We start from the raw sequence: 21,556 nt of genomic DNA, 5'->3' as shown, positions 1-21,556 counted from the left end.
TTCAGTTTTGGCCACCCTGCTATAGGAAAGATATTATTAAGTTGAAAAGAGTGCAGAGTACATTGAAAAGACATTTGGACAGGTACATGTGTAACAAAGGTTTAGAGGGATAGAGGCACAGGCAGGTGGGGCTAGTGCAGATGAAACATAATGGTCATTGTGGGCAAGCAAAGCCGAAGGGGTTACTTCCTTGCTCTGACCTCCCCATCCCAACACCTTGAAGCCCCCTCTCCCCCAACATCTTTTTCTCCCTTTACCCACCACCTCTCCTCCCCACCCACTCTTCACTCTCCCTCCCCACCAACCCTTCTCTCTCCACACCTCTGCCCCAACCTCTCACCCAATCCATCTCTCCCCTACCTACGCGCCTCTCTCTCTCTCTCTCCCCTATCCCGCCATCTATCTCACCACCCTCATTCCCCCCACTCTATCTCCCCAAACGCCTCCCCCACCCACCTTTCATCTCCCCCTCCCACACTCCATACTCTCCCCCCACTATTCCTTCACTCTATTCCCCACCCTTCCCTCTCCCCCCACACTTCCATCTCTCCCTCACCCACCCTTCCCCCTCTCTCCCCCACCCTACCCTCTTCGCCCCATCTTCCCCTCTCTCCCCACCATCCCGTTTCTCTCCACCCTCCCCTTCCCTCTCACCCCACCTTTTCCCATCACCCTTCTGCCCCCCATTTCTCTCTTCCCCACCCTTCCTGCTCTCTCCCCTTCCCTCTGCCCCACACTCCCTCCTCCCCCCACCCTTTTCCTCTCCCCACCCCTCATCCCCTTCCCTCTCTCCCTCTTTCCATTCCCCCCTGCCTCTCTCCCCTCCCTTCCCTTTCTCCCTCCCCTCTTCCCCTCCCTCTCTTCCCCCTTCCCTCTCTCTCCCTCCCTCCCTCTCTTTTTCTCCTTCCTCCCCTCTTTCCTTCCCCCCCTCCTTTTTCTCTCTCTATTTTTTTTTTTTCTCTCCTTTCTTTTTTCTTCCCCCTTCTCTCTCTCTCTCCTTTTTTCCCCCTTCCCTCTCTCTCCCCCTTCCCTCTCTCTCCCCCCCCCCCCCCTTCCCTCTCTCTTCTCCCCTTCCCTCTCTCTCTCTCCCCTTCTCTCTCCCTTCTCCCCTTCCCTCTCTTCCCGCCTTCCTTTTCTCTCCCCCTTCCCTCTCTCTCTTCCCCTTTCTCTCTCTTGCCCCTTCCCCTCTCTCTCCCTCCCTCTCCCTTCCCTCTCTCCCTCCCTTCCCTCTCTCCTCCCTTCCCTCTCTCTCCCCACTACCTTTATTCCCCCTCTCCCCCTCCCTCGCTCCCTCCCTCCCCATCCCTCTCCACCCCTCCCCGCCCCTCTCTCTCCCCCACCGTTCCCGTCCCCTCCACTCGCTCCCCCTTTCCTTCCCCGGTGCCCCCGTTGTTTTCTCTCCGCTAGCTCCAACCTCCTATCCCGCCGGACTGGGTGTTTTCATGAGCCAATTGCAAGAAGTTGGCTTCGAGCCAGACGGCAGCGCCTCGCCAGGGGTTGGGACGGGGAGTCGGTGCTGGGTTCTGGTGCTGCCGAGGTAGGTGCTCCCTCAATGCCGGTCGTGCTCCCTCCCGCGGACCGCCCTGCCCCCACCCCCCTGGTTTCTTCTTCCTCTCCCTTACTACCTCCCTCTCTCTCTTTTCCCCCTCATTTCACTCTCCCGCTCCCTCCCTCTGTCTCCCCTCTCTCCCGCCCTCTCTCTCCGTCACTCACTCCACTCTCTCTCCCCTTCACTGACCTCCCGACACCCCCCCTCCACACTCTCCCCCTCTCCCCGACCCCTCCCCCCTACCCTCTCCCCCACCATCTCCCCGATACCCCCCAACCCTCACCCCCTCACTGACCTCCCCCTCTCTCCCCTCATTGACCTCCCCGACCACCCCCCCACCCTCTCTCCCGACCCCCCCCCCCCACCCCCCCGACCTGCCCCCCCCCCCACCCTCTCTGCCCGACCCCCCCCCCCCTCTCCCCCCCTCCCCGCCTCCCCCACCCCCCCTTTGTTTGCTGTGGGCAGAACCACCCCCCCCCACCCCCCCACCCCCCCCCCGAAGGGCGCGATCCCTCCCCGACCCCCCCCCCCCCTCTCTCCCAGACCCAATCCCCCCCTCTCTCCCTCCCCCGACTCCCCCCCCCCCACCCTCTCTCCTCGACACCCCCCCACCCTCTCTCCTCGACACCCCCCCACCCTCTCCTCCCAGACCCACCCACCCTCTCGCCCCGACCCCCCCCCTCTCTCCTCGACACCCCCCCCCACCCTCTCTCCTCGACACCCCCCCCCCACCCTCTCTCCCCCTCAGTGACCTCCCAACCTCCCTTTTTTTTTCTCTCTCTCTCGACCGAACAGTTCCAACCCGAAACGTTCCAGCGAGTCTGTATGTAATCTGAGATGGGTAACCACTCTATTTCCCTCCTTTTTCGCTGCCCCTCACACACATCATTACCCCCCCCCCACCCCCCCCCCCCCCTGTACACAGTCACACTCTGCCCCTCAACCCTCCCCCCCCCCCACCCTTTTAATCTTGCTGTCCTTTTCCGCCCTTCTCTCGCCCTTCACTCTCATTTCTCCCCCGTTCTCCCTCCCACTCCTCCCTCTCTCTTTATTTATTTCTCCCCTCCCCCTCTTCCCTTCCTCTCCCCCTCCCTCCCTCTCTGCCCTCTCTCTCTCCCCCCTCCCCCCCTCTCCCCCCCCCTCCTCTCCCCCTCACTTCTCCCCCTCCCTCCCCCCCTCCTCTCCCCCTCCCCCCCACTCCTCTCCCCTCCCTCCCCCCCACTCCTCTCCCCCTCCCCTCTGCCCTCTCCTCTCTCTCCCCCTCCCACCCCCTCCTCTCCCCCCCCCCCCCCCACTCCTCTCCCCCTCCCCCCCCCCCTCCTCCTCTCCCCTACCCCCCCCCTCTCCCCTTCTCCCCCCCTCTCATCTCCCCCTCCCCCCCCCCCTCCCCCCCCTCTCCTCCCCCCTCCCTCCCAGCAGCCACAGCCCTTGTTTTCTCTCTCTCTGGCTCCCCTGTGCTGGTCTGGGTTCAAGGTCCAGATGTGGTAAGAGTTAGTTAGCGAGTGTGTGAAGCGGAGAGCTGGGCTGTCAGTGCTGGCATGTTTAGTTGCAGTGTGCCGGGCCTGGTGTGTGTGTGCTGTGCACGGATGATGCGTGTGCTGGCCGGCGGTGCACCGCCACTGTGGCGCGCCCTGCAATCCCCCCTCACCCCAAGGTTGCTCTCCTACAGGGCTGCGGGGGAAGAGAACCGGCAAGTGGACAGCATGTCGGTGGGTGGGACGAATGGCCCGGCTGGCTGCCGGGAGAAGGTGCTGACCCTGGACTCCATGAACCAGCAAGTGAAGAAGGTGGAGTATGCGGTGAGGGGGGCTATCGTACTACGAGCCAGTGCCATCGAGAAGGAGTTGCAACAGGTTGGTCCCCCCCTCTCCCCCCTCCTGTCTCCCTCTGCCCCCCCTCCTTCCTTCTCCCCCCCCCTCTCCCCTACCTCTCCCCTCCCCCCCCCCCCCCCCCCCCCACACCCCCTTCTTCCCAACGTATCCCCTTCACTTTCCCTCCCTATCACTCCCTCTGGACAGGGTGTCTTGGAGGTCTGAAGAAACGACCAGACCAAAACATATCCTCTCCATGTTCTCCAGAGATGATACCAATCTGCTGAGTTGCTCCAACGTGTTGTGTCTATCTACAGTATCTTCCCAGCTGTTATCAGGCAATTCAACCATGCTACCAACAACTAAAGTGAAGTACTGAGCTTCTATCTACCTCACTGGAGACCCTCAGACTATCTTTGATCGGACTTTACTGGACTTTATCCTACACAAAACATTATTCCTGTTACAGGTATCATGTATCTGTACACTGTGAATGGCTCGATTGTAAATGTATTGTCTTTCTGTTGACTGGATAGCACGTAACAGAAGCTATTCACTCTACTGTACACGGTATATGTGACATGACAATTAACTAATCTAAATTAAACCCTTTCTCTGCATAGAGATTGAATCCTTGCTTCTGTCTTAATGCCTCAAGCATAGGGATTGTGTCTAAATCCCCAACCTCTCTGTGTGCAATGAGTTGCAGACATTGATCTGCTTCTCTGATGGTTGGCCAGTGACTAGTGCTGAGCGGTCCACCGCTCGTCATCCACATTAACCATGTGGATGACAAAGTAGTAACATTGATATTAAGTTTGCAGATGACACCAAAATTGGTGAACAGTGAGGAAGGATTTAAATCGGTGCTGGATACAAATTGATGGAAAACTCAGTGGCTCAGGCAACATCGGTGGAGAAAATGGATAGGTGACGTTTCACATTGGGAAGGTGGGCTGGGGAATGGCAAATGGAATTTAACTCTGACAAGTGTGCTGTTTGGTACGTCAAACCAGGGCAGGACTTGCACAATAAATGGAAGAGTCCTGGAGAGTGTGTAGAACAGAGAGATCTGGGAGTACAGGTGCATAGTTCAGGTGGTGGGTCAGGTGGCCAGGGTGGTGAAGAAGGCGTTTGGCATGCTTGCCTTCATTGGGAAGAGGAATGAGCACTACAGTTGGGACATCATGAGGCAGCTGTACAGGTTGTTGGTGAGACCACACTTGGAGTAGTATGTACAGCCCTGGTCACCCAGCAACAGGGTAGACAATAGTGGTTCAACGCAGCTCACCACTCCCCACTGCCCCTTCTCACGGGGAGTTAGAAATGATCTCTAAATGTATTTATCAGTTGTCAGTATGTGTTTGGCCTCAAAGCCCAGTGAGATACTCTGGTGAGATGTACCCTTCGCCCATTTGCTGAGTTAAATGTCCCACCTCCACAATCTTGTGCAGAGTGGCTCTTGTGGGCAGATTGTGGGCAGACTACACTGCCTGTACCTCTAATAACTTCTATCTACACTATATCAGGTCACCCCTCAAACCCAGTGTGCCAGAGAAAACAATCCAAGTCTCTTTATGCCTAGGTACACAAATATTCTGGAGAAACACAGCAGGTGCAGCAGCATCTATGGAGCAAAGGAAATAGGCAACGTTTCGGGCCGAAAACCTTCCGGTACAGGAAGGGGTTTCAGCCCGAAACGTTGCCTATTTCCTTCGCTCCATAGATGCTGCTGCACCCACTGAGTTTCTCCAGCATTTTTGTGTACCTTCGATTTTCCAGCATCTGCAGTTCCTTCTTAAACACTTAATCTCTTCATTCCTAATAGCCTCTAATCCAGACAGCATTCTGGTAAACCTCCACTGCACCCTCGCCAAAGCCTCCATATCTACAGGAAGGAGTTCAGTAAGGCGTTTGACAAGGTTCTGCATGGTAGGCTGCTCTGGAAGGTTAGACCGCAATGGGATCCAAGGAGAGATATGTAGCTGAATGGTTAGTAAATTGGCTCCATGAAAGGATGCAGAGTGTGATGGTGGAAGGTTGCTCCTCAGACTGGAGCCTGTGACTAGTGGTGTGCCTCAGGGTTTGGTGCTGGGCCTGTTACTGTTTGTCATTTCCATCAATGATTTGGATGAGAGCATGCAGGGTAAGATTAGCAAGTTTGCTGATGATACAAAAGTTAGTGGTTTTGCAGATAGTGAAGATGGTTGTGAAAGATTGCAGCAGGATCTGGATCGATTGGCCAGGTGAGTGAAGAAATAGTTGATAGAATTTAATACTGAAAAGTGTGAGGTGTTGCATTTTGTGATGTCTAACAAGGGCAGGACCTACACAGTAAATGGTAGGCCTCGGTAGTGTTATAGAGCAGAGGGATCTAGGAACATAGGTGCATGGTTCCTTGAAGGTCAAGTCACAGGTAGATAAGGCAGTCAAAAAGGCTTTTGGCACTTTGTCCTTGATCAGACAGAGTATTGCGTATAGAAGTTGGAAGGTCGCGTTGCAGTTGTATAAGACGTTGGTGAGACCGCATTTAGAATATTGTGTTCAGTTCTGGACACCATGTTATTGTCAAGCTTGAAAGGGTTCAGAAAAGAATTACGAGGATATTGCCAGGACCAGAGGGTGTGAGCTATAGGGAGAGGTTGAGTAGTCTTGATATTTTTTCCATGGAGTGTAGGAGGATGAGGGGAGATCTAATAGAGGATTACAAAATCATGAGAGGAATAGATCGGGTAGATGCACAGAGAAGGTGAATCGAGGACCAGATGACATGGGTTCAAGGTGAAGGGGAAAAGATTTAATAGTATTCCGAGGAATAACCTTTTCACACAAAGGGTGATGGGTGTAAGGAACAAGCCGCCAGAGGAGGTAGTTGAGGCAGGGACTATCCCATTGTTAAAGAAACAGTTAAGGAACATGATTGATCCCTGTCATGTGAGGAAAGATTGAAAAGACTAGGATTTTATTCACTGGAGTTTAGAAGGATGAGGGGAATCTTACAGAAATGTATAAAGTTATAAAAGGACTGGACAAGCTAGATGCAGGAAAATGTTCCCAATGTTGGGTGAGTCCAGAACCAGGGGCCACACTTAAAATAAAGGGGAGGTCATTTAAGACTGAGGTGAGAAAAAACGTTTTCACCCAGAGAGTTGTGAATTTGTGGAATTCCCTGCCACAGAGGTCAGTGGAGGCCAAATCACTGGATGAATTTAAGAGAAAGTTAGATAGAGCTCTAGGGGCTGGTGGAGTCAAGGGATATGGGGAGAAGGCAGGCACAGGTTATTGATTGGGGACGATCAGCCGTGATCACAATGAATGGCGGTGCGGGCTCGAAGGGCCGTATGGCCTCCTCCTGCACCTATTTTCTATGTTTCTATGGATAGGACAGGTTTGGAGGGATATGGTAGGCCTCTGGGTATACTCGGAAAGTGGGACTAGTGCAGCTGTGACATGTTGGCTGGTGTGGGCGAGTTGGGCCGAAGAGCCTGTTTCCACACTGTATCACTCTGACCTCTATCTTTACTGCAATGAGCGACCACAACTGCACTCATTACTCCAAAGTTGCATACAGCTGCAACATGATAGGCAATAGACATTAGATGCGGGAGTAGGCCATTTGGCCCTTTGAGCCAGCACCACCATTCAATGTGATCATGGCTGATCATCCCCAATCAGTAGCCCGTTCCTGCCTTCTCCCCATATCCCCTGACTCCGCTATCTTTAAGAGCCCTATCTAGCTCTCTCTTGAAAGCATCCAGAGAACCGGCCTCCACCGCCCTCTGAGGCAGAGAATTCCACAGACTCGCCACTCTCTGTGAGACAAAGTGTTTCTTCATCTCCGTTCTAAATGGCTTACTCCTTATTCTTAAACTGTAGCCCTTGGTTCTGGACTCCCCCAACGTGTTTTCTGCCTTTTGCGTGTCCAAGCCCTTAACAATCTTATATGTTTCAATAAGACCCCCTCTCAACCTTCTAAACTCCAGAGTGTACAAGCCCAGCCGCTCCATTCTCTCAGCATATGACAGTCCCGCCATCCCGGGATTTAACCTTGTAAACCTACGCTGCACTCCCTCAATAGCACGAATGTCCTTCCTCAAATTAGGGGACCAAAACTGCGCACAATACACCAGGTGTTGTCTCACTAGGGCCCTGTCCAACTGCAGAAGGACCTCTTTGCTCCTATATTCGATTCCTCGTGTTATAAAGGCCAACATGCCATTTGCTTTCCTCACTGCCTTCTGTACCTGCATGCTTACTTTCAAAGACTGATGTACAAGGACCCCCAGATCCCGTTCGTCTTCCCCTTTTCCCAACTTGACGCCATTTAGTTGTAATCTGCCTTCCTGTTTTTGCTATCAAAGTGGATAATCTCATATTTATCCGATTAAACTTCATCTGCCATGCATCTGCCCACTCCCCCAACCTGTCCAAGCCACCCTGCATTCTCATAGCATCATACTCACAGTTCACACTGCCACCCAGCTTTGTGTCATCTGCAAATTTGCTAATGTTACTTTAAATCCCTTCATCCAAATCATTGATGTATATTGTAAACAGCTGCGGTACCCCACTAGTCACTGCCTGCCATTCTGAAAGAGACCCGTTAATCCCTACTCTTTGTTTCCTGTCTGCCAACCACTTACTTCTCTATCCATGTCAGCACTCTACCCCCAATACCATGTGCCTGATTTTGCCCACCAATCTCCTATATGGGACCTTATCAAATGCTTCTGAAAGTCCAGGAACACTACATCCACTGGCTCTCCCTTGTCCATTTTCCTAGTTACATCTTCAAAAAATTCCAGAAGATTAGTCAAGCATGATTTCCCCTTCATAAATACATGCTGACTCGGACCAATCCTGCTACTGCTATCCAAATGTTTGGCTATCTCATATTTTATAATTGACTCCAGCATCTTCCCCACCACCGATGTCAGGCTAACTGGTCTGTAATTCCCTGTTTCCTCTCTCCCGCCTTTCTTAAAAAGTGGGATAACATTAGCTACCCTCCAATCCACAGGAACTGATCCTGAGTCTATAGAACATTGGAAAATGATCACCAATGCATCCACGATTTCTAGAGTCACTTCCATAAGTACTCTGAGATGCAGACCATCAGGCCCTGGGGATTTATCAGCCATCAGTCCCATCAATCTACCCAACACCATTTCCTGCCTAATGTGGATTTCCTTCAGTTCCTCCGTCACCCCAGATCCTCTGGCCACTAGTATATCATGGAGATTGTTTTTGTCCTCCCCAGTGAAGATAGATCCAAAGTATTTGTTCAACTCATCTGCCATTTCCTTGTACGCCATAATAAATTCACCTTGTTCAGTCTTCAAGGGTCCAACTTTGGTCGTAACTATTTTTTTCCTCTTCACATACCTGAAGAAGCTTTTACTATCCTGCTTTATATTCTTGGCTAGCTTTCCTTCGTACCTCATCTTTTCTTCCCCGTATTGTCTTTTTGGTTATCTTCTGTTCTTTAAACATTACCCAATCCTCTTGCTTCCCGCTCATCTTTGCTACATTGTACTTCGCTTTGATTTCCAGCCTCTTACTCAATGCTGTGCAGGAATGAACTGCAGATGCTGGTTTAAACCGAAGATGGACACTAAAAGCTGGAGTAACTCTTCAGAAGGGTCTCGAGCCAAAAGAACTCCCGTTCCTTCTCTCTAGAGATGATGCTTGGCCCGCTGACTTACTCCAGCTTTTTGTGTCCATCTTACTCAATGCTTGTAAGTTTGAAAGAGGGTGTGGGTGAGTTGAGAGTGGAGTGTGTGCAGATAGTCAGCATGTGTTCAGGTAGTGCATGGCTTCCTGCCCTGCCCCTCCCCCTCCCCATGGCCCCACATCCCCTGGCTGGCCTCCAGCTTGTAACAGTATCTACCCCACACCTTAGGCAGTGGGAGAACAGTTGGCCCGCTGTGCTGAGATTCTCCAGCTCACACTGCTGCGGTGCCGTGGGGGGCAGCCAAGCACAGCGTGGCTCAGTGCAGAGGCCAGACGTGCTGGCAACGCCACCTCACACAGTTGCCTGTTCCCAGCCAGCTGCTACGGTGGACACACTCCCAGGGTCAAAGAGAGAAGCTCCCTCTACATCCCATCCCCATCACATACTCTTGGAGTCAGACAGAGTGGCGCCTCCTCTACACGCCCCCACCTGGTCTAAGTCCGTGCCCGTGTGTTCCTGGAGAGGGAACACGCGGTGTCCACGGGGCTCTGGAGACCTTCCGTGAACGCAGGTCGCCGTGGGAGGTCGAGTGTATTGTTGATAATGTTAGCGGTATATTCATCTGATGACCGTCTGTTTGTAAACTGTCAACATAGGCAGCCTTTGAACGGGTTAATAGTCGGTATGTTTATTTTTATTTTCTGAATAAAAGTATTTGTATATTAAAAAAAAAAGTGGTCAGTCACAGGTTAGAGTTCCCTCTGCCTGATGTCTGCAACGTGGCTGCTGCTGTTTTACAACATGTGGCCGACATCTGTACTTGCACTCGGTGAGTGAGGGAATACTTGTCATCAGTGCTTGTGTTACAGATGCCTATGGAGTTGGCTACGGTTGAGGAACATGGCGGGGGGGGGTCCATCTGACCCTCTGATGTGCCTGTGACTGTGTGTGTGTGTCCCCCCCTAGACTATCTGAGCTGTTGGCTGACTGCTGTTAGCGTTGCAATGCCTGAAACACACATTCGGCCGCTAGTCTGCTGAGGGATGTGGGAGAGCATCGTCCACCCCCGACTCATCGCCCTGGCTACGGGAAAGAGGCCATTCAGCCCTTGGCCTCTGTTCTACCGTGATAGGTGGATGAAGCTCCACCATTCCCCCTCCCCTCAGCTCCCCACCCCACCCCTCAGCTCCACTATGCTACCCTCCCAACCCCTCAGCTCCCCTCCCCTTCCCTTCACCCCCCCCCCCCCCCCCCCCCCCCCCGTTCCGTTCCTCTCCACTCCCCTCAGCTCCCCTCCCCACCACTCAGATCCCTTCCCCTCAGTTTCCCCACCCTTCCTCTCCGCTCCCATCTGCCCCGTCACCTCTGCTCTCTCCCAATCCCTCAACTCCCCTTCCCTCCACTCCCCACCCCACCCTTCCCCTCCCCTCCCCACCTAACCCCTCCATTCCCCTTCCCACCCTTCCGACCCCCTCCGTTCCCCACCCTCCCCTCCTTCTCCTCCTCCCTCTCCCCAATCACCACCCTCTCGTGTCACCGCTGCCTCTCGCAAGGTCACCCCGGCCTTGCTGATAATGCAGCAGCCTCTGTGAGCAGGGAACTGGCTTCACCTTAAGTCAATTTCAGTCGAGTCCAGACTAGTCAGGTTAATCTACAGCAGCGCGGCGAGGTGTAGCTGCAGGCAAACCCTGCTTGCACAGACGCAGAGACAACACAGACATAAACTCTACATTCCAGAAGCCAGTAAAAAGAAAAACATATTTGACAAAAGAACAAGATGTTAGTTTGAGGCACAAAACCACAAAGAATGCCATGGCAGGGTCGGAGGTATCTGTACACCTTCGTTACCCAGCTGGGAATAGTGATGTGTAGAACATAAAGGGCTGCAGTAACACAGGGCTTCACAGTGGTGCAGCAGCTAGAACTGCTGCCTCATAGCTCCAGGGACCTGAGTTTGAACAAGACTACGGGTGCTCTGCTTGCAAATTGCATGTTCTCCCTGTGACTGCATGTGATTTCTCCGGGAGAGGAAAGGGGGGGCTGGGGGATGGGAGACGAGGGGGAGGTGGTGTTGGGGATGGGTGGGGACCCCGTCAGGGATGGGAGATGAGGGGGGTGGAGTGTATGCTAAGGAGCTCCTGTCTCTCTCCCACCCACGGCAGGGCATGAGCAAACCCTTCAGTGAGGTGATCCGGGCCAACATTGGCGACGCACATGCCATGGGGCAGAAGCCCATCACCTTCATCCGACAGGTAGGGGGGGGGGGCGCTGGGCTGCGGTGGGGTGGAGGGGGGGCGCTGGGCTGGGGTGGGGGGGGATGGGCTGGGGGCGGGGGGGGGGGGCGCTGGGCTGGGGTGGGGGGGGGGGGGGTGCAAGGGGGGGGGCGCTGGGCTGGGGTGGGGGGGGGGGGGGGGTGCAAGGGGGTGGGGGGGGGGGTGCAGGGGGGGGGAGGGGATGGGGGATGGGCGGCAGGGGTGGGGAGGTGCAGGGATGTGGGGAGGGGTTAGGGTTCTCCCGCCCCCCGCCCGCAGCTGGGGACACCAGCTCAGCACTTTGTGAGGGGAGGGTTGGCTGGGAGGGGGAAGAGAAAGAATGGGGATGGGTGGGGAGCATGGGGTGGGTGGGGGTGGGAGGGTTGTGGGAGACTGACCCCTTGCTCCCCCTTGGTTCCTCCATCCTGCCAGTGCTGACTGCCCCCCCCCCTCTCCCCAGTACAGACTATCCCCTCTCCCCCAGTACAGACTATCCGCTCTCCCCCAGTGCTGACTGCCCCCCCCCTCTCCCCCCTCTCCCCCCCAGTACAGACTATCCCCTCTCCCCAGTACAGACTATCCCCTCTCCCCAGTACAGACTATCCCCTCTCTACCCAGTACAGACTATCCCCTCTCCCCCAGTACAGCCTATCCCCTCCCTACCCAGTACAGCCTATCCCCTCTCTCCCCAGTACAGACTATCCCCTCTCTACCCAGTACAGACTATCCCCTCTCTACCCAGTACAGACTATCCCCTCTCTACCCAGTACAGACTATCCCCTCTCCCCCAGTACAGACTATCCCCTCTCTACCCAGTACAGACTATCCCCTCTCTACCCAGTACAGAGATCCCCTCTCCCCCAGTACAGACTATCCCCTCTCTACCCAGTACAGACTATCCCCTCTCTACCCAGTACAGACTATCCCCTCTCTACCCAGTACAGACTATCCCTTCTCCCCAGTACAGATTATCCCCTCTCTACCCAGTACAGACTATCCCTTCTCCCCAGTACAGACTATCCCCTCTCCCCCAGTACAGACTATCCCTTCTCCCCAGTACAGACTATCCCCCCTCTCCCCAGTACAGACTATCCCCTCTCTACCCAGTACTGACTGTCCCCTTGCCCCCAGGTGCTGGCTCTCTGCACCTACCCTCAGCTGCTGTGTGACCCTAACATGCCTGAGGATGCCAAGGCGAGGGCACGGAAGATTCTGGATGCCTGCGGTGGCCACAGCATCGGTGAGACTGGGAGGGGGGAGTGAAACCTAGCTGCCTCCACCACCACACCTGGTATCCTTGCTATAGCAGGATGAGGAACACTGAACACAACTCCAAATGCAGCCTCTCCAACATCATGTACAACTAGAACATAACATCCCAAAAGCCTTCTTGACCACCTGTGCACCTGCACACCTAAATCCTGATGCTCGACAACACCCTGCCATTCACTGTTAGACTCACCTTGCACTTATCTTCTTTATCCATGACCCATTCCTGAACCCACCTGCCCAACTGATCAAGATTCTGCTGCAATACCACCAACTTTAGTACCATTTGCAAACTTGTCATGCCTTGTACGTTCTCATCCAAATATTTGATACAGATAACAAACAGCAATGGGCCCAGCACTGAACCTTGAGGCACACAACTTGTCATAGGCTTCCAGTCTGAAAAACAACCATCCACCATCATTCCTTCCATGAAGCCAATGCTCTATCCAGTTAGATAGCTGTCCTTGGATCCCTTGCAATCCCACCAGAGCAGCGTACCTTGCATGTGGAGCTTTATCAAATACCTTGCTGAAGTCCACATAGACAAATGGACACAAAGTGCTGGAGTAACGCAGCGGGTCATGCAGCATCTCTGGAGCACATGGATAGATCGAGGCCCTGAAGCAGATTATCCAGATGCTGCTTGACCCGTTGAGTTACTCTAGCACTTTGTGTTCTTTTGGGTATTAACTAGAGTGGGGGAGGGTGTGGGGATTGGATGGAGGAGTGTAGGAGCGGGAGTATTGCGGATGACTGTGGAGAGGGGGAGTGAGAGGAGGGGGAAGAGTGTAGAGTGGGAGGTGGGGGGAGGGGGGGGGGTGCACGGGCAGGACCTACATAGTAAATGGTAGGCCTCTGGGGTGTGTTGTAGAGCAGAGGGATCTAGTAGTGCAGGTGCATGGTTACCTGAAGGTGAGACGCAGGTAGATCGGGTGGTCAAGAAGGGTTTTGGCATATTGGATTTCATCAATCGTAGCACTGAGTATAGAAGTTGCAAGATTATTTTGCAGTTGTATAAGATGTTAGTGAGGCCACATTTCGAGTATTCTGTTCAGTTCTGGGCACCATGTTATAGGAAAGATGTTGTCTAGCTGGAATAGGTACAGAGAAGATTTACGAGGATGATGCCAGGACTAGAGGGTGTGAGCTATAGGAAGAGGTTGAATAGGCTGGGTCTCTATTGCTTGGAGCACAGGAGGACGAGGGGTGATCTTATAGAGGTGTATAAATTCATGAGAGGAATAAATCGAGTAGACGCAGAGTCTCTTGCCCTGAGTAGTGGAATCGAGAACCAGAATCGAGGACCATAGGACATAGGTTTAAGGTGAAGTGGAAAAGATTTAATAGGAATCAGGGCCAAAGGGCCTGTTTCCACAGTGAATCACTCTATCACTATGATAGTACAGGAGTGTGAGGAGGAAGGGGGGGAATGTTGGAGAGGGACAAGGAGGTAGAGTGGGGAGGGGGGGAGAGTGCAGGAGTGAGAGGAGGGCAAGAATGTAGGAGCGGGAGGGGGTAGAGTCGGGTGTGGGGAGAGAGTAGGTGTGGGAGGAGGTTGAGTGGGGAGGGGGGAGAGTGTAGGTGCAGGAGTGGGGAGAGTGGGGAGGGGGGGGGGGAGAGTGTAGGTGCAGGAGTGGGGAGAGTGGGGAGAGAGTAGGTGCAGGAGTGGGGAGAGTGGGGAGGGGGGGAGAGTGTAGGTGCAGGAGTGGGGAGAGTGGGGAGAGAGTAGGTGCAGGAGTGGGGAGAGTGGGGAGAGAGTAGGTGCAGGAGTGGGGGAGAGTGGGGGGGGGGGAGAGAGTAGGTGCAGGAGAGGGGGGGAGAGAGAGTAGGTGCAGGAGTGGGGAGGGGGGGGGAGAGAGTAGGTGCAGGAGTGGGGAGAGTGGGGAGAGTGTAGGTGCAGGAGTGGGGAGAGTGGGGAGGGGGGAGAGAGTAGGTGCAGGAGTGGGGAGAGGGGGGAGAGAGTAGGTGCAGGAGTGGGGAGAGTGGGGGGAGGGGGGAGAGTGTAGGTGCAGGAGTGGGGAGAGAGTGGGGAGAGAGTAGGTGCAGGAGTGGGGAGAGTGGGGAGAGAGTAGGTGCAGGAGTGGGGAGAGGGGGGAGAGAGTAGGTGCAGGAGTGGGGGGGGGGAGTGTAGGTGCAGGAGTGGAGAGAGTGGGGAGAGTGGGGAGAGAGTAGGTGCAGGAGTGGGGAGGGGGAGAGTGTAGGTGCAGGAGTGGGGAGAGTGGGGAGAGAGTAGGTAGGTGCAGGAGTGGGGAGAGTGGGGAGGGGGGAGAGTGTAGGTGCAGGAGTGGGAGAGGGGGGGAGAGAGTAGGTGCAGGAGTGGGGAGAGTGGGGAGGGGGAGAGTGTAGGTGCAGGAGTGGGGAGAAGGGGGGAGAGTGTAGGTGCAGGAGTGGGGAGGGAGGAGGGTGTACGTGCGGGTGAGTGGGGAGTGTAGGTGCGGGGGGGGGGGGGGGAGTGTGGAGCACAGCATAGAGTCAGCCTTGTTGAAGGTACATAATGACCTACTTCTCACCATTGACTCGGGTGACTGTGCAATCCTGCTCCTTCTCGACCTCAGCGCAGCATTTGATATTGTCGACCACACCATCCTAATTGACCGTCTCCAGTACGGGGTTGGTATTGATGGCACTGCCCTGAGCTGGTTCATCACCTACCTCAAAGGTAGGAGTTTTCTACTAACATAGGCAACTCTTTCTCCTCCCCAGCTAGCCTCTGCTGCGGGGTTCCACAAGGTTCCATCCTTTGCCCCATTCTCTTCTCCCTGTATATGCTCCCCTTAGGCCAAGTCATTGAAAGACACGGCATTTCCTTCCATTGCTACACAGACGATACACAACTCTATCTCCCCCTGAAGCCCAACAACCAATCAAATCTGCTTAACCTTACTCGCTGCGTCGAGAATATAAAGTGTTGGATGGCCCAGAACTTCCTCCAACTAAACAAGAGTAAGTCTGAGGTCATCCTTCTCAGCCCCTCGGACTCAATCAAAATGATAGCAGACAGCCTTGCAGGTACCCCATTAATCAAACCTCACGTCAAAAACCTTGCCATAATATTTGACTCAGCATTGAAATTTGACAAACAAGTCAATGCCGTGGTAAAAGCTAGCTTCTTCCAGCTTCGGACGATATCAAAAATAAAACAATTCCTCCAGTTTGACGACCTCGAAAAGGTCATCCACACATTTATCTCCTCCCGCCTAGATTACTGCAACTCCCTTTACACTGGCATCAGCCAATCTTCCCTGTCCCGCCTGCAACTGGCCCAAAACGCCGCAGCGAGACTCCTGACGGGCACCCGAAAAAGGGACCACATCACCCCGATCCTGGCCTCTCTCCACTGGCTCCCTGTGCGGTTCCGTATACATTTCAAGACCCTCCTCTATGTCTACAAAACCCTCAATGGGCTTTCCCCTACCTACATTAAAAATCTTCTCACCCACCACTCCACCTCCAGGTCCCTCAGATCGGCCGACTTGGGGTTGCTGACTATCCCACGGTCGAGGCATAAGCTCAGGGGCGACCGCGCCTTTGCGGTTGCAGCCTCTAGACTGTGGAACAGTATCCCCCTTTCCCATCAGAACTGCCCCCTCCACCGACTCTTTTAAATCAAGACTAAAGACTTATCTATACTCCCAAGCCTTTCCTGGCGTCCTCTGAGTGAGGGCTACATGTATATATGTATGCAGTTTGTTTGTTTATACTATTCTTATAACAAATGTAAAGCACTTTGGCCAACGAGTTGTTTTTTAAATGTGCTATATAAATAAATGTGACGACTTGACTTGGAGGGGGGAGAGTGTATGTGGGGAGGGGGGAGGGGGTAGGGGGGAGGGGGGGGTAGAGGGGGGGGGGGGGGGAGGGGGTAGAGTGGGGAGGGGGGAGGGGGGTAGAGGGGGGGAGAGTGAGTGGGGAGGGGGGAGAGTGTATGTGGGGAGGGGGGAGGGGGGAGGGGGGAGGGGGTAGAGAGGGGGGGGGGGGGGGGGGGTAGAGTGGGGAGGGGGGAGGGGGGTAGAGGGGGAGGGGGGAGGGGGGTAGAGTGGGGAGGGGGGTAGAGTGGGGAGGGGGGGGGGGGGGGAGAGTGTATGTGTGGGAGGGGGGGGAGTGGGGGGGAGGGGGGAGGGGGGAGGGGGTAGAGTGGGGAGGGGGGAGAGAGTGTATGTGGGGAGGGGGGGGGAGAGGGGGAGGGAGTGGGGGGAGAGGGTAGAGTGGGGGAGAGGGGGAGGAGAGGGGGAGGGGGGGGGGGGGATAGAGTGGGGAGGGGGAGAGTGTATGTGGGGGAGGGGGTAGAGTGGGGAGGGGGGTAGGGTGGGGAGGGGAGGGGGGGGGGGGGGGGAGAGTGTATGTGTGGGGGGGGGTGGAGTGGGGAGGGGGGGGGGGGGGGGGGGGGGGGGGGGAGGTGTAGAGTGGGGAGGATGGAAAGTGTAGGAGCGAGAGGAGAGGGGAGAGAGTGTAGAGTGGGAGGGGGTAAAGTGGGGAAGGCTATGGAGTGTAGGAACAGGAGGGGCAAGCGTGTAGGAGAAGGAGGGGGGAGAGTGAGTAGTAGGGGAGAGTGAGGGGGGGGAGAGTGTAAGAGCAAGATGAGATGGGGAAGGAGTGTGGAGGGGGGGAGTGTGGTGGGGGGGTAAGTGTAGGGGGGGGTAGTAGTATGGGGGGGTAAGTGTATAGGGGGGGAGAGTGGGGGAGGGGTATGGAGGGGGGAGTTTGGGGTGGGGAGAGGGGAGTGTGGAGGGGTAAGTGTATAGGGGGAGTATGGGGGGTAAGTGTATAGAGGGTTAGTATGGAGGGGTAAGTGTATAGAGTGGGGAGGGGTGTGGAGGGGGGGAGATTGGGGGTGGGGAGAGGGGAGAGGGGAGAGGGGAGGGGAGGGGTAAGTGTATAGGGGGGAGAGTGGGGAGGAGTATGGAGGGGGGGAGTTTGGAGGGGTGAAAGTGGGGGACTGGTGTTGTGCCCTGTGGTGCTAAGTCTCTGGGATCCTGTCTCTGTCCAGGGGCATACACAGCCAGCCAGGGCATCGAGGTCATTCGGCAGAACGTGGCCAAGTACATCGAGAAACGGGACGGGGGCATCCCATCGTGCCCTGACAACATCTTCCTGGCTACCGGGGCCAGCGAGGCCATCGTGGTGAGTGGGGGTCGAGGGTCGAGGCCGGGCTCTGTCTGTATCTCCACGGTGGTGCTCAAATGGGGATTAGTGCATGGTGAGTGTGTGAACAAAAGCCTGCAGTACACTTGCCATCACCGAGTACAAGTCAGCAAGTCACATTGCAGCTTCATAGGGTTTGTTTTGGTCACATTTGGTGTATTGTGTGCAGTTCTTGTTGTCCCATTTGGAGAGGAAGCAGAGATGGTTTACCAGAATGCTGTTTGGATGGGAGGGTATTCGCTACAGGGAGAGGTTGGTCAAACTTGGATTGTTTTCTCAGGAATGTCAAAGGCTGAGGGGAGACGTGTGGAACTATATAAAATTAAGAAGTTTATAAAATTTAAATTGCAAAATTGCATCCATGTGCCTATCTAAGAGGCTTTTTAGTTTGAGAGGGAATAGAGGGCTGAGGATCACGTGTAGGTAGATGAGACTTTAGATACTACTTTCAGTCGACAGGACAGACAGTCAGAACATTTTTCTGAGGATGGAAATGTCAAAGACTAGAGGGCACAGCTTTAACTGAGGTGGGCAACGTTTAATGGAGCAGTGTGGGGTCATTTTATTTACACTGAGAGTGGTAGGGGCCAGGAATGTGCTACCAGGGGGTGATGGTGGAGACAGATATGATAGTAGTGTTAATGAGATGTATAGAGATAGACACATGGATATGCATGGAGTGTAAATATATGGATCACATGCAGGCAGAGGTGATCAATTTAATTTGGCATCATGTTTGGCATGGACATTATGGGCCGAAGGGCCTGTTCCTGTACTGTACTGATCTGTGCTCTATGATAGGTAGTTAGTACGTGGATTCACTGTTGGGTTCACCAATGGTCCATGGGTTAGTCTGGCTTGGTCCCTAATTGTGTCATGGTCCCTGAAGGTTCTAGAGTCGAGTATATTGAATTGTCATATATATCAGCCACAGAATAACGATTCTTCCTTGCTGCAGCTTCACCGGCCCACTAATCCAATGGCACGTAGAGTAATGTATAATTACCAATAACACAATGTGTTACTAACCGTAACACTAGGTATTAAAAACCAAAGTCCGCAGTGCAACCAAGGACACGGCCCACAAGCTGCTATGTAGCTGAGGTTAGTGTTTGGCAGTGTTAGCGTAGTTCAGTGCAGAAAGCATGTTATCAGATACATCACAGCCTGATTTGGGAACAGCTCCATCCAAGACAGCAAGGATTTGTAGGGAGTTGTGGACACAACCCAGACCATCACACAAACCAACCTCCCTTCCATTGAATCCACCAACACTTCACATTGCTTCGGCAAGACCACCAGAATAATAGACAATAGACAATAGGAGGAGGCCATTCAGCCCTTTGAGCCAGCACCGCCATTCAATGTGATCATGGCTGATTATCCACAATCAGTACCCCGTTCCTGCCTTCTCCCCATATCCCCTGACTCCGCTATCTTTAAGAGCCCTATCTAGCTCTCTCTTGAAAGTATCCAGAGAATTGGCCTCCACCGCCCTCTGAGGCAGAGAATTCCACAGATTCACAACTCTCTGGGAGAAAAAATGTTCCCCGTCTCTGTTCTAAATGGCTTACCCCTTATTTTTAATATGTGGCCCCTGGTTCTGGACTCCCCCTACATCGGGAACATGTTTCCTGCCTCTAAAGTGTCCAAACCCTTAACAATCTTATATGTTTCAATAAGATGCCCTCTCATCCTTCTAAACTCCAGCGTGTACAAGCCCAGCCGCTCAATTTTCTCCCCACTCCCATGTGGCAAGAGGTACAGAAGTTTGAAAACGCATACCTCTAGATTCAGGGACAGTTTCTTCCCAGCTGTTACCAGGCAACTGAACTGCCCTCACACCAGCTCCAGTGTGGTCCTGACCTCCCAAGTAACTCATTGGAGACCTTTGAACTGATTTAATCAGACTTTATCTTGCACTAAACATTATTCCCTTATCTGTACACTGTGGACAGCCTGATTGTAATCATATATAGTCTTTTCTTTGACATGATAGTACACAACAGAAAGGTTTTCATTGTACACATAAAATAATAAACTAAACTAAAGTTGTTCTCAGGTTCCTGTAGCCTCTTCCTGATGGTAGCAGTGAGATGAGAGCATGGCCAGGGTTGTGTGGTTCTGATGATACTGGCTGCATTTTTGAGGCAGTGCCCCTGTAGATGCCTGTGCTGTTCCTGGGTTTAATGCCCATGGCTGATTACCCAACATTAACACCAGAGCAGTGGACTTCAGCCGGGAGTGGACGTCACGCTCCATTGATTGTTTGCAATCAATCACTCTATGACTTCCCTCGGCACATTCCTGCCCTTTGCCCAGGTTCCTCCCCAGTGCACAGAGAATGCTGAATCACTCTGAGTCCTGATCAAAGCACTGCAGCACCAACTATGATATGGGTGTGTGGGTTCGAATCCCACCATGGCGCTGCAGACTTGAAACTCGTGGAGTTAAACCAATCCGGGTTAAAGGCGGTCTCGGTAATTGTGTTACACCCCAGCAGCAAACTGCTGCTTGTGGTGAGAGGACACCTCCCCTCCTCCTCAGCCCTCTGGCCCACACCTGACACCCTACTACCAGGTGTATCCAGAGCAGAGGCAAGCGGCCATGGGACACACATTGGCACTGCCAGCGACGTCTCACCCCCCAGAATAAATAAATAACAGGAAGTGCCCATCCAAAGTGTCACCAATCCATGTTCTCCACAGATGCCGCCCGACCCAGAGTTCCTCCAGCACTTTGTGTTCTATGTAAGGTTCAAGCCTCTGCAGTTCCTTGTGTCTCAATAAATATCAAGGTCAGGCAGCATCTGTGGAGACAGGAGCAGAGCTACCAGCTCAATGGCCACTCCTCATGGAACCAGTTTATTGTTGCCACATATGCTGAGATGTTGTGAAAACCTTTGTCTGTGTGCTATCCAGTCAAGTCAAACTATACATGAGTACAATCAAAGCACACACAAGAAGAACAAGTAGTGCAAAGAGAGAAATACCAGCATGCAGAATATAGTGTTACGGCGTTATAGAGTTCAGTTACAGAAAGAATGCGAGCAGGGGTGAGAGGAAGGCAGATACAATAGGGCTGTTTTACATTGACGTATGGGTAGGCAGGGAAACGAGAGATTGGGAACATGTACTGGCAGTGGAGATCATTTTAATTTGCTATAATGCTCGGCACGGACATTGTGGGCCGAAGGGCCTGTTCCTGTACTGTACTGGCCTGTGTTCTTTGTTTGATGGACAGACCTGCATGAGCAGATGAAATGGTGTGCGTATGAATCCTTGGATCGTATCCCAACCTGTAACCTACTCCCAGTGAACTGTTATTCCATATGTAAACCCCCATACCCTGGATCAGATCCCAGCCTGTATCCCAGCCTTGTACAAGCCAGGCCAGGGTTAACTCTCTCTGGGTGGCTGCTGGTGTTGCAGGATAGGGCAGCACCCTTTTACAAGTTGGCACAGGCACACAGGGTTCACTGTTCGATTCCTGGCACTGGATCCACGAATCATGCCTCTCCATGGAGATCCACAGTTCATTCATTGTTTTCACTCGCTGCGCTCCCCTCCCCTCCCTGCAACCCCTGGGTTCTCCCATCCACAAATGGTCCCCTCTCTCACCTCAGTACCATCCCTCCCAGGGGTGATGATTCCACAGTACCCCCACTCCCCCACTCCCCCCTCCCCCACCCCCCCCACTCCCCCAGTACCCACTCCCCCACTCCCCCACTCCCCCCAGTACCCACTCCCCCAGTATCCCACTCCCCCAGTACCCCACTCCCCCACTCCCCCCCTCCCCCACTCCCCCACTCCCCCAGTACCCACTCCCCCAGTACCCACTCCCCCACTCCCCCAGT

General features: G+C 53.9%; 1 protein-coding gene across 1 annotated transcript in view; it reads left to right on the top strand.

The window, feature by feature from the left end:
* Positions 1-1,387: 1,387 nt before the first annotated feature.
* LOC129716205 (alanine aminotransferase 1-like) overlaps positions 1,388-21,556 on the top strand; it is a 33,582-nt gene continuing 13,413 nt past the window's right edge. The window contains 5 exon segments of the mRNA XM_055666078.1: positions 1,388-1,537; positions 3,219-3,402; positions 11,197-11,286; positions 12,418-12,526; positions 17,546-17,679. Coding sequence (XP_055522053.1) covers positions 1,443-1,537; positions 3,219-3,402; positions 11,197-11,286; positions 12,418-12,526; positions 17,546-17,679 — 612 coding nt within the window. The 5' untranslated portion in view covers positions 1,388-1,442.

Source organism: Leucoraja erinacea, chromosome 2 (genome assembly GCF_028641065.1).
Source record: "Leucoraja erinacea ecotype New England chromosome 2, Leri_hhj_1, whole genome shotgun sequence".
In the NCBI taxonomy this organism is placed as follows: domain Eukaryota; kingdom Metazoa; phylum Chordata; class Chondrichthyes; order Rajiformes; family Rajidae; genus Leucoraja; species Leucoraja erinaceus.
The sequence above is the reverse complement of the archived record's forward strand: the minus strand, read 5'-3'. Positions and strand labels throughout refer to the sequence as shown.